Genomic DNA, 12,308 nt, shown 5'->3' with positions numbered 1-12,308 from the left:
ATTTGTGGTTGCCTTCCCAGTATCCATTCACCTCTTTTCAATAGACCTTGACTGCTATTTGGGATTTTATGTGGTTTTAGGGAATATAATAACTGTATCCATTCGCTCTAGGAATAGAGCACATGACTAGACCAAGCCAGTCAGAACAATGCAGTCCTCTAGCCATTGTGATTGGTTCAGGAGTTGGCATGTGACAACTAGTATAATCAGAGAGAGGGAACTCTGGGAAAGCCAAAGCCTTCTTTTGCTTTGGATGGGATGACCCCAAGATGTGAAGTATAAAACTGTGGAAGCCAGTTTGTTTTGTTAGTAAAACCTGCTTGTGGATTAGGAGGGTACACAGAAAAAGAATGGGGTGAAAGACTTCACAGCAAGACTGAAATGTAGATATTACCTTTTAATCCAGCCCTGACTAAGGTCTGCCCTACTTCTTGGTCTGCCATTTAGAGCAGCCAATGCATTTTCTTTCTTACTTTGGTCATTTTGTGTTGAGTTTTCTTTTACCTGAAACTAAAAAACATTCAGATACAGCCATATTAGTGCATGGCAAAGTGGATAAGATTCTTGGACTATGAGAAATACGTTTTGGTAATTATATTTGAATGCAAACGTGTTTGATCCATAATGTTGCAAAATAAGTAACAGAATCACATTAGAAAGTTTTAACTTCGTAGACTACGTCTTCAGGTCTGCTCATCATACTCTCTTGCTCAGTGTCCATTCCGGCTTCTTTGTTAGGAAGGATCACCCCTGACAAACTCAAGAGTAGGGGATTTCAGAGTTGGTCGATAAGCAACATCATATTGCTTATGATACATGATAACCTGGATACATCAAGAGGGATATCAGAAACTTAACTGAGCTGGGAAAGAGAGAGCTGAGCTGCCAGATGCCAGGTAGCTGATTAAAGTAACAAGTCAAAAATAAAAGAGTTAAGTCTTTCATCATTTACTGAGGTTGTGTAAGCAAGAGGCTAAAACTGGAGAAAGGGCCAACTCCTTCTGTTGCATCTCTTCCCATGAAATGCATCAGCAGTCCAGGGTCAGGTGGATCAGTGCAGACGTGGGGCAAAAGCCTCTGGCATTTTTATGGACCTCACGTCGGAAAAAGCGCTATTGGGTACTGACAGTGGGGGAAACTGTCTTCAAGGATTTCCCCTTTGCCCCATAAGAAGGCCTTGGCAGAGGCGCCCAAAGAAGACCTCAGCCAAAGGCTTCAGATAAATAAACCTAGGAATATAGGCACCCAGGCCAGGAATGCAGACAAGCGTAAGAGCATGTGAGGGGGCGGCATGAGTCCTTGACTGCAGCCCTACAGAGACAGCAGGGGGCTGGCCATGCAGCACGTGTGCTGTGGGGGTGGCAGCTCCTTCCTGTGAGGCCTGCCTGGTACAGACTTTGTAATTGGCTATGGTCAGGCCTGAAACACCACACCTTGGTTTTTAACCAGGAGCCAGACCCCTTAAGAGGACAACAAGATTGCTTTTAAAATTTAAGACTCTGAGTGTTTTTATGAACACTTCTAAGTGTCGTGTTTGCGTGCCTGACGTATCACTTGGATCAGGGTTAAATGATCTTTGTGAATACGCCTGCATTTGTGGGTTTCACTTTTCCATGTCAGAAAGCCTTTGGCTTCAAAGACTTTTAATGGGGTTACAATTCACATGGCAAAGTGAAACGAAGAGGAAAATAGACCATTCTGTAACCAACAAAACTTGGCATCTCATGTTCTAAAATTTAAGCATCTCAAAGAATAAAGAGATCCCTAATGATTTCCTTCCTGGAAAATTATATGATTCTTTTATAGATCATCTCATATATTGTATTTTGAGGGGCAAATACTTTAATCTCTTTATAAATCCTAAATGTTTTACTTGGTAAGTATTAGAAACTCTTCCAAAAAATGACATCAGTACTACTTTCAAGTGGCCTTTTCAAGTTTTCCAACTCTTGACACTCAGTTCAACGTTTCACCCCTTACTGAGCACCAGGGTATTCATGTATCTCGACTCACTTGGGGTCACAAGGCGTCCTTCTCTGCAGATCACAAGGCAAGTCTTAAAGTGTGTGGAAGTTCTTAGGTATAAAAAATAAACCAAAAAAAAAAACCAAACAACCAAACAAAAAAACTTTTAACTTTGATGTGTTGAGAAACAGGATGTGAGTTAAGCTATAGGATGGAATAGTAAACACACGGTAAGATGATGAGGACATCATTAGTGTCTCCGTATGACACTAAAAAAACCGGAGAACTAAACTTTTTTTAAAAAAACAATACTGTGTTTTTCTCACAGAATTTTAAAGTCCAATATGATAAATTTAACTTCAGTGGTCAAGAACAAACCATAGACCAATTAATAAAAGGTTTGGCCTGAAGCTAGGGTTGTAAAAGAAATTAAAAAATGACACTTTGAAATATTGTCCAGGTTAAGATGGCAAATTTTGTTATGTGTATTTTACCACTACTGGAAAAAAAAGTCTTGTCTAATAGCAAAAGCCCAAATTTTAGAATGAAGATAATGGGAGTAAAGGAGAGTTGGATAAAATAACTTTCTTTTTGGTTGGAAGACATATTTTTGAATGCCATTTTTTCCCCACATCCATTATTCCAAATTGAGGTACTTTAAAAATAAATGTTTTATATTTCAAAATCTTATTTTAAAAATTGGGAAATTTATTGATTCTATAGTGTGAAAACCATAGTAAGTACAGTTTTCACAAAAAGTGACATTGTGTATTAGGGCCATTTTATATTTGATTTCATGTAACATTTTTAAATTTTGCCCTAAAATTAATACTTTATGTAAAATGTTTTGAGCAAGACCAGGTAATCTGGAAAACTTACAAAATCATAGAGAAATTTTTTGTGAACTTTTTGGGTATATATATTAATTTCCTAAGGCTTCCATAATAAAATATGACAGAGTGGGTGGCTTAAATGACAGAAATTTATTTTCTCATGGTTCTGGAGGCTAGAAGTGCAATATCAAGATGTCAGCAGGTTTTAATTCTTCTGAGGTCTCTCTCTTTGGCTTGAACATGGCCACCTTCTCACTGTGTTCACACATGACTTTTCTCAGGGTGCGCACATCTCCTGTGTCTCTTTTGTGAGTCCAAATTTCCTCTTTTTATAAGACACTAGTTAGATTGGATTGGGACCCACCCATATGACCTTATTTAACCTGAACTACCTCTTTAAAGGCCCTGTCTCCAAATACACACATTCTGAGGTCCCAGGCGTTAGGGCTTCAACATAAGAATCTGGGCAGGACACAGTTCAGCCCAACATTATGACATAGTTGTGTAATATCTTACATAATTTTCACTTTTTGAAAGTTTAATTGTATGTTATTTTGATAAACTCTGGTTATTATTTTATAACATTCTTAATTGACAAGTATGAACTTGCATGACATTAAAATAATAGATATTTGCTTATATACAGTGGCTTCTGAATTCAGCATTTGGTTTATTTGTAACTAAAATAAGAATAAGGAATATATATGTATACCTAGATATGTAAATATACACATACATATACACATGTATACGTACATATACATATACTATATATAACATTATATACATACACTATATATATGTATACTATATATAGTGTATATGTGTATATAGTGTATCTATATACATATATATATATGCATATATATATATATATGCATATACACACAGAGAGGCAAATTATATTACAACCACCATTAAAAGAAGGTGCAAATGAAAAATAGCCTTTAAGATCTCCTTAGTTTACAAGGGCACGTCCTTACCCCTGATATTTGGGGGCCCTGAAGCAAAAGCTCAAATGCAGGGCTCTGCACCTTTGGTCTACATATTTAAAAGTTATAAATGAAGCCCACAAACTATTATGTAAAACATGTCCTAATTGCCTACCTTGACAAATACATCTTTACAATAAAAAACTCAAAAATATGTGTAAAACTGTGTTCTTTATATGATTGGCAGCAAAATAGTGAAGACAATTCAATTTAATTATTAATTATATATGTCTAGGTATTGTTTTGATGGAAGGATGACTGATAATAATACATGAATTATTATGTAGTTATTCCATAAAATTTATTTTTCTTGCCTCCATTTCAGCAATATCAATAATTATAATCATTATTTTCCCTTGAGTTATAGTCTATTAATAGCCATTGTATAAAAGATTAAATACTTCTATTCAAAATGAATAAATTTCAATATATTTTCACACTAAATATACAATATCAAAAATTAAAATACCTTTCTTAAGTTTTCAGAATTATTTTTATTGTAGATTATTCAAAACTAAAATACAAATACAAATAATATAATAGACATCAACATTCTAACTAAAATTATTAGTTGCAGTTTATTCATTTTTGAAAATGTAATTGTCATATTAAATACATTTCTAAAAATAAAACCATTCACATTACTTGTATTCACTGTCCATTAAATTGCTAATGTAAGGATTGTTGTCAAGTTTCACACATATTATATCTTGAATTACTTAATGCAAATTTGAGAGCAATATTAATTACTCTCAAAGGACATTATAGAATGTCCATCAGCTGCCGTGTGCAATGCTGCAAATACTACCGTGTTTTCCCGAAAATAAGACCGGGTCTTATATTAAGGTTTGCTCCAAAAGATGCATTAGAGCTTATGTTCAGGGGATGTCATCCTGAAAACTCGTGCTAGGGCTTATTTTCCGGTTAGGTCTTATTTTCGGGGAAACAAGGTATGCTGATTATTCTTCCTAAGTACCTTCTGAAGCACATGCAGTAACAGTGATAGGAAATGATACATTCTATTGCTAGCACCTATGGCGTTCACGCTGAGAGGAAGGATCTGATAGGTGAATTTGTTGGCTCGCTCAGAGGAAATCCTTCCTGCACTCCGAAGCAGCCATTGCCTGTCTCCAGCATCATCAGCTTTAACACTGATTTTCATCCCTATCTCTACCACCAAAGACACAAAAGAAGAGAAGTAGAAAAGGACCGCCTGGACCCTGAACAGGGTTATTCACCAGAGAAGCTGTTTGGTACCTAGTGGCAGTTAGACTCTGGTCCTAAATGATGCAGCAGCCCAAGTGCTCTTTAATGCTTGGGGAGGTTGGAGTGTTTTGCGATTTTCAGTGGTCTTCTGAATCTGGGGCCTAGGGCAAGAGTCACTGCTGCCTAAACCTAAGGCCAGTACTGGAAGGGAGTTCCCCAGGTTTTTACCTTTCTAGCACGTAGCCCTAGCCTAGAACAAAGAGCGGATTCTGTGTGGTTACCCCACATTCCAAAGACTGGCCTGGTGACGTGGCACAAATAATTCAGAACCGTTCCAGGAAATAGACAACCACAGGAGCGTTCACAACTGTCTTTACTTTGCTGGCATGTGTAGTTTGCTGCTCCCCACAGAAATGTCCCCTCCTGCAGCCTCTCACCATGCCCAGTTTCCTCAAATTACATTTAAAGTGATGGTGAGAAATGTTAATCCTTGGAAAGACACATTTTTAGTTAGAGAACACATAATGAGAAAATGACTATATGGTGAAGTATGTGAATTAGTATGGTTCCAAAGCGGAGACGGACAGCGTTGCCAGTCTCCTGTAAACAACAGGGTCACAAGTCAAATATTTTAAAAGTTAAAAATCTCAGATAGCAAAGAGATTCTTAATGTTTTACTCCCTTTGACAAATCTTGTCACTTCTTTCAAATGTATGTTAAAATAGCCCTTTGGAAGTTTGATCAGTTTTGTTATAAGATGAGCTTTTCCCTCCCCTGGAGAGCCTGACGGTGTTTCAGGGCTCTTTCTTTGTTGCAGACCACAAGACAAATCTTGGAGAGGGTCTTTGGTATACTCAGCTATAAACAAACTTTTGTGGTTTTGACGTGTTAAGGAAGTAGGAGGTGGTCCTAGATGAGAACTTCCCTTTTCTGCAGTGCAGGTTCTTATAAACGGGACAAGTCAACTGTAAGTGGTTTTAACATGTATTTTATTTATTTTTTTAAAAAATAAACAGCTTTATTGACATATAAGTCCCATATCATACAATTCATTTAATGTGCAAAATTAATTGTTTTTAGTGTGTGGTGCAACCATCATCACAATTTTAGAACATTTTTCTCCCCCCAAAAGGAAATCCCTTACTCAGCAGCAATCGCTCCGCATCCCCTCTCAACACGCCTCAGTCCGAGGCGACCACTAATCAATCTACTTTGTGTCCATAGATTTGCCTGTTCTTTATATTTCACATACATGGAATCATACAATATGTGCCTTTTGAGACTGGCTTCTTTTACTTCACATACGTTTTCAAGATTCTTCCATGTCGTAGCATGTATTGATCCACTCCCTTTTATTGCTGGGTAATATTCCACTGTATGGATACATTTATTTTATTTTTCCACTCTTCAGTTGTAAATTCAAGTTGTTTCCATTTGTTTGCTCTTATGCATAATGCTGCTTTGAACATTTTGTACAATTTTTGTATGGATGTGCTTAGGGGTGAAATTGCTGGGTCACATGATATGACTCTGTTTAAATTTTGAGGAATGCCAAACTACCGTTTTGCACTCCCACCAGCAAAGTAATGTATGAGGGCTCTAATTTCTTGACATCCTCTCCCACTGTTGTTATTGTCTTTCTTTTTTACTATAGCCACCCTAGTGGGTATAAGAGGTTTTGATTTGCATTTCCCTATAGGATGATGATGTTGATCATCTTCTCATGTGCTTATTGGCCATTTGTATATCTGATCTGGAAAAAAAAAGGCCTGCTCAGATCCATTGCTCATTTTTATTTTAGGTTACTTACCTTTTTTTTAAACATTTTTTAAAAAAATTAGTTTCAGGTGTACAAAACAAAGTAATAGTTAGGCATTTATACCCCTCACAAAGTGATAACTCCCCTCCCCCAATCTCCTACCCCTCTGACATTGCATACAGCCATTTCATTTCCACTGTCTCTATTCTTAATACTGTACTCTGCTTCTTATGAATATATATATAATTGTAGTTGACATTCATTATTGTTCAGTTTCAACTTCAGGTGTACAGTGCAGTGATCAGGCATCTACATCATCCCTGAGGTGGTCTCCCTAATGAGACAAGAGTCCATCAGATACCCTACAAAATCTTTACAACATTATTGATTACATTCCCCAAATTGACTTTCGTATCCCCGTGGCAATCTTGTGGTTACCGATTGTGCTTTCTAATCCCCTCTCTTTCCCCCTTAACCCCCTCGCCCCATCTAGTAACCCTCAGTTTTTCCTCTATGTCTCTGAGACTGTTTCTGATTAGTTCATTTATTATTTTGTTTAGATTCCATATATAAGTGAGATCATATGGTATTTATATTTCTCCGTCTGACTTGTTTCACTTAGCATAATGTTCTTTAGGTCCATCCATATTGTTGCAAATGGTAAGATTTCATTCTTCTTTATAGCTGCGTAATACTCCGTTGTATAAATGTACCACAGTTTCTTAATCCAGTGGTCTACCAATGGGCATTTCGGTTGTTTCCATGTCTTGGCTATTGTGTATAGTGCTGCAATAAACATAGGGGTGCATAAACGTTTTCGAATTAGAGTTTTGGATTTCTCCAGATAGACACCTAGGAGTGGAACTGGTGGGTCATAAGGTAGTTCCATTTTCAAATTTTTGAGATACCTCCAGACTGTTTTCCATACTGGCTGCACCAATCTGCAATCCCACCAACACTGCACAAGGGTTCCCTTTTCTCCACATCCTTGCCAGCACTTGTTCGTTGATTTATTGATGGCAGCCATTTTGACTGGGATGAGGTGGTATGTCATTGTGGTTTTTATTTGCATTTCTCTAATGATTAGTGAGGTTGAACATTTTTTCATATGTCTATTTACCATCTGTATGTCTTCTTTAGAAAAATGTCTCTTCACGTCCTCTGCCCATTTTTGAATTGGGTTGTTTGTTTTTTTTGCAGTTGAGTTAAGTGAGTTTTTTATAAATTTGGGATATTATAGGTTACTTACCTTTTTATTGTTAAGTTATAAGAACGCTTTATTAAGAATAAGTCCTTTAGCAGATATGTGATACGCAAATATTTTCTCTCAATTTGTGTGTTTTCTTTCACTTTCTTGATACAATGTTTATAAAACAAAGTTTTAAAATTTTGATAAAATCTATATGATGGTTAATGTTATATCAACTTAACTTGGCCATGGTGGGGGGTGCCCAGATATTTGGTCAGACATTATTCAGTGTGTGTCTGTGAGGGCATTTTTGGATGACATGAACATTTGTATCCGTAGACCGAATAAGGCAGATTGTGTTCACCGTTGTGTGTAGCCCTCATCTAATCAGTTGAAGACCTGGATAGAACAAAAAGGCTGACCCTCCCTTGAGGAAGAGGAACTCTTCCTGCTGACTGTTTGTGCTGGCTCATTGGTCTTCTCCTGCCTTTGGACTTGAACTGAAACATTAACTCTTCTGGGGTCTCAAGCCTGGTGGCTAATGGAACTGAAACTTACACCATTGGCCTTCCTGGTTCTCCAGTTGGCTGACTGCAGATCTTGGGACCTCTCGGTCTTCATAATTGCATGAGCCAATTCCTTGCTCTTTCTTTCTATATACATATGCATTCTGTTGGTTCTGTTTATAGAAATTGCTTTCTGTGGATGTATACATTCTGTTGGTTCTATTTCTCTAGAGAACCCTGACTAACAGTCTAATTTATTTATTGCTTATGATTTTGCTGTCATATCTAGGAAGGCTTTTCCTAACGTAAGGTCATGAAGGTTTGCTCCTGTATTATCTTCTAAGACTTGTAGTTTCAGCTCTTACATTTAGGACTGTGATCCATTTTGAGTTAATTTGTGTCTATGGTATGAGGGATGGTTCCAGCTTCATTCTTGTACCTGTCCAGTTGTCACTGAACCATTTGTTCACAAGACTATTCACTGCCCATTGAATATCTTGGCACCCTTGTCACAAGCCAATTGACCGTAGAAATGAGTGTTTATTTCCGGACTCTCTAATCTATTCCTAGAACCTATGAGTATATGTCTATTGTTAGACTCTCATATTGTCTTGATCACTGTAGTTTTGTGGTCAGTTTTAAAATTGGGAAGTGTGAGTGTGATCATTCGATCTTCCACCATTAAGTATGATGTTAGCTGTGGTTTTATTGTAGGTGTTTTTTGGGTTTCTTTTAGGTGCTTATTGAGTTGAGGAAATTTCCCTCTGTTCTTAGTTTGTTGATTATTTTAATTGTGAGAAATTGTTGTTTTATTGTCAAATGACTTTTCTATGTCCATGGAGATGATCACGTGTTTTTGCCCTTTATTGATGCGATGTATTACATTAACTTATATTTTTGGGGTGTTATATCAGCCTTGCGTTTGGGACAAGTCACTTTAAAATTCTGAGCCTTTGCTTTTTTGACACAATAATGCTGAAATACATTAGTAATACCAATGACTGTTATCCTGTAACAGTCCTACTTCTGCTCACATTGTTTTTTATTTCCTTGGTAGCAGTGAGTCTTCAAGCCAAATGAAAACATGATCAGAATTAGAAACCCCAACGCTAAAAAATGGAAATAATGTTAGCTACTGTATTAGTTTGTCAGTTCTGCAGTATTAAAGTCCCACAAACTGAGTGGCTTAAAGAACAGAAATGTACTGTCTCACAGTTCTGGAGGCTAGAATTCCGAAATCAAGGTGTTGGCAGGGTTTGAACCTTCTATGGACTCTGAGGAAGAATCCGTTTCATATCTGTCCCCTCGCTTCTGATGGTTTGATGGCAGTGTCTGGTGTTCTTTATCTTCAGATGCATCACCCTGATGTCTGCCTTGATGTTCACATGGGGTTCTCACTGTGTGCATGGTGTCTGTATACAAATTTCTGCTTCTTACAAGGATACCAGGTATATTAGATTAGGGCCTACTCTAAAGTCTTCATTTAACTTAACTATGTCTGTAAAGACCCTGCCTTCAGATAAGAAATAATTTTTTTGGGGGTGGGGGCACAACTGAACCCATAGTAGCTACTTGTTTTCCAAAGCCTTCACATAGAGCCTTAATATAGACCTTAAAATGCTAAACTTGAAAATGGTATCTCCATATTTGCAGTATTTATTTGTTATTCATGGAATGAAGTTGAAATATAACTAATTCTTGCTTATTTGAATTTTCTTGTTTGATGCCAGAAACAGTGTAGATTAAACGTAACTACCATATATTCCAAAATCCGTTATTTCCTGCTGTGGCTATGACAGATATTTCTGTGAAGGTAAAGCCTTTAATTATGAAATTCTAGGGTGTCAGGTGTAGTAGCTGTGGTTTAATTAAGCTTTTGTTTGACATTAGGGAAGAAAAGGAGAAAGGGGACAAAAAGAAAGTAGAACAGAAGGACAGAAGGAGAAAGAATCACAGCAGCAGATGGAGGAGAGAAAGAACAGAAAGAGACAGTAATTCTGATAGATTAATTCTTCCCTGGTGATATGACTGTCAGAGACAAAGGATGTAGAATGACCATAGATTTTAAAGTCAGATTCAAATAAAACTCTAATATATCTGTGTTCTATGTGGATAAGGCTTTTAAGATTTTATATATATATATATATATATATATATATATATATATATATATATTTAAAATAAATAATAATAAATTATATATTTTATATATATATATATTTAAAATAAATAATAATAAATTATATATATATATATATATATATATATATATATATATATATTTATTTATTTATTTTTTCATTTTAGGTTTTAGGGTGCTATCAGAAAGGAGTCAAATCCTTGGCATCTATTTCTAACATTGACATATTGAACTACACTGACATTAACCTCAATGTTTTATCTTCTTCCCCCATTAAACAAATTATATTTGAGCTTTCCAAGTAGATATCTAAGTTTAGCAATAAAAACGTAAGCTAAGTAAACACCAAATAATTATTAGACAATTTGGTTGGAAATTGAAAAACTAGGACAGTGACTTAATATTCTAATTGTGAACAATTACATAATTGAGAGCATTTTATTGTTCCAATCATGTGTATGTAAACTAATTATGTGAACTAATCTGCTAAATAAGATTAATTGTCATTTATGGAACATTAATTTAAATGATTGTCCAAAGTATGACATTCTACGAAGAGTCAATTTCTTTATATAACTCTTTTAAGAAATGAAAATGTATTAGACTACGTAAATTCGCTTAATTTTAGAGTTGTAGTTACTAGCTACTTGGAATGACTTTGAAATAATGTATTTCTAAGCTTTGCTTTTAATAGATGCATTGAGTTATTTTTTTTCCTTGTCATTTTGGGGCAGTTGGCATTACCTGTTCATAATAGGAAAGCATATGTATTTAAAAGAAAATTTCTATTGAAAAATGACATATTCAGAGGTTCTCAAAGCTCAAGGTGCTAAGCTTAACCCATAAGGCATGCATATTTTCAGAATGTGTAAATGACTAATTTGCGAAACAATGGGTAAAGCTAAGATATGTATAATACATACATTTAAAAAATTATGAACAAAGTAAGGTTGTTTCTGAAAATATCCCTCATGCCTCATAGATTTTTAGAAAATAAAATTTGAGGCTTCAGGGCAATAACTCAGGGCAATAATAGAGTTATGGACCATATTATAATTTTTAAGCTTACAATTTGACTTAAATTTTCAGTACAATAAATCTTGTAGACCATTAAATGCTATTTTCTTTCTGTTTTTTTCTTCTTGTAGGCATGTGAGAGTATCCAGTTAGAAATTAGTGCTTCTTGCTGGAAGATGAAGGATGAAGGAAGACATATAATGTTAGGTATGTGTCAGCTAATTATTTTTTTCATTTTTCACAAAAACACAATGATGTAAATAGAGCAAGGATGCCTTTCTAGGTTATAAATTCTGAAGGATTTCCAGTCCACCTCTGAATAGTGTATTTTTGTGTGTTTTTCACTGTTTTCTGCATTTGTTTTACCTAAGTGATTTATTCTGGCATCATGAACCCAGTTTTCTGAGGTTAGATTTCCATCTGAAGATTTAGAGACTGTTTGTGATGGACTGAATTGTGTTCCTAAATTCATAACACCTGGTGTAACTGTATTTGGAGATAGAGTCTTTAAAGAGATAATGAAGGTTAAATGAGGTCATAGGACTGGGGTCCTAATCTAATAGAACTTCTCTCCTCATAAGAAGAGAAAGAGACATCAAGTGTATGTGTGCACTCAGGAAAAGCTATGTGAGGACTCGGTGGGAACATGGCCATTTGTAAGCTAAGGAGAGGCCTCAGAAGAAACCAAATCTGCTGGCACT

General features: G+C 35.8%; 1 protein-coding gene across 1 annotated transcript in view; it reads left to right on the top strand.

Annotated features, from left to right (window-relative positions):
- The window catches only part of LOC109453821 (cytosolic beta-glucosidase), a 194,761-nt gene that overhangs the window by 26,149 nt on the left and 156,304 nt on the right, over nt 1–12,308 (top strand). The window contains exon 2 of the mRNA XM_074321830.2: nt 11,739–11,814. Coding sequence (XP_074177931.2) covers nt 11,784–11,814 — 31 coding nt within the window. The 5' untranslated portion in view covers nt 11,739–11,783. The remainder of the gene's footprint in view (nt 1–11,738; nt 11,815–12,308) is intronic.

Source organism: Rhinolophus sinicus, chromosome 1 (assembly GCF_057876585.1).
Source record: "Rhinolophus sinicus isolate RSI-liver-muscle chromosome 1, RSI-T2T, whole genome shotgun sequence".
Taxonomy (NCBI): domain Eukaryota; kingdom Metazoa; phylum Chordata; class Mammalia; order Chiroptera; family Rhinolophidae; genus Rhinolophus; species Rhinolophus sinicus.
The sequence above is the reverse complement of the archived record's forward strand: the minus strand, read 5'-3'. Positions and strand labels throughout refer to the sequence as shown.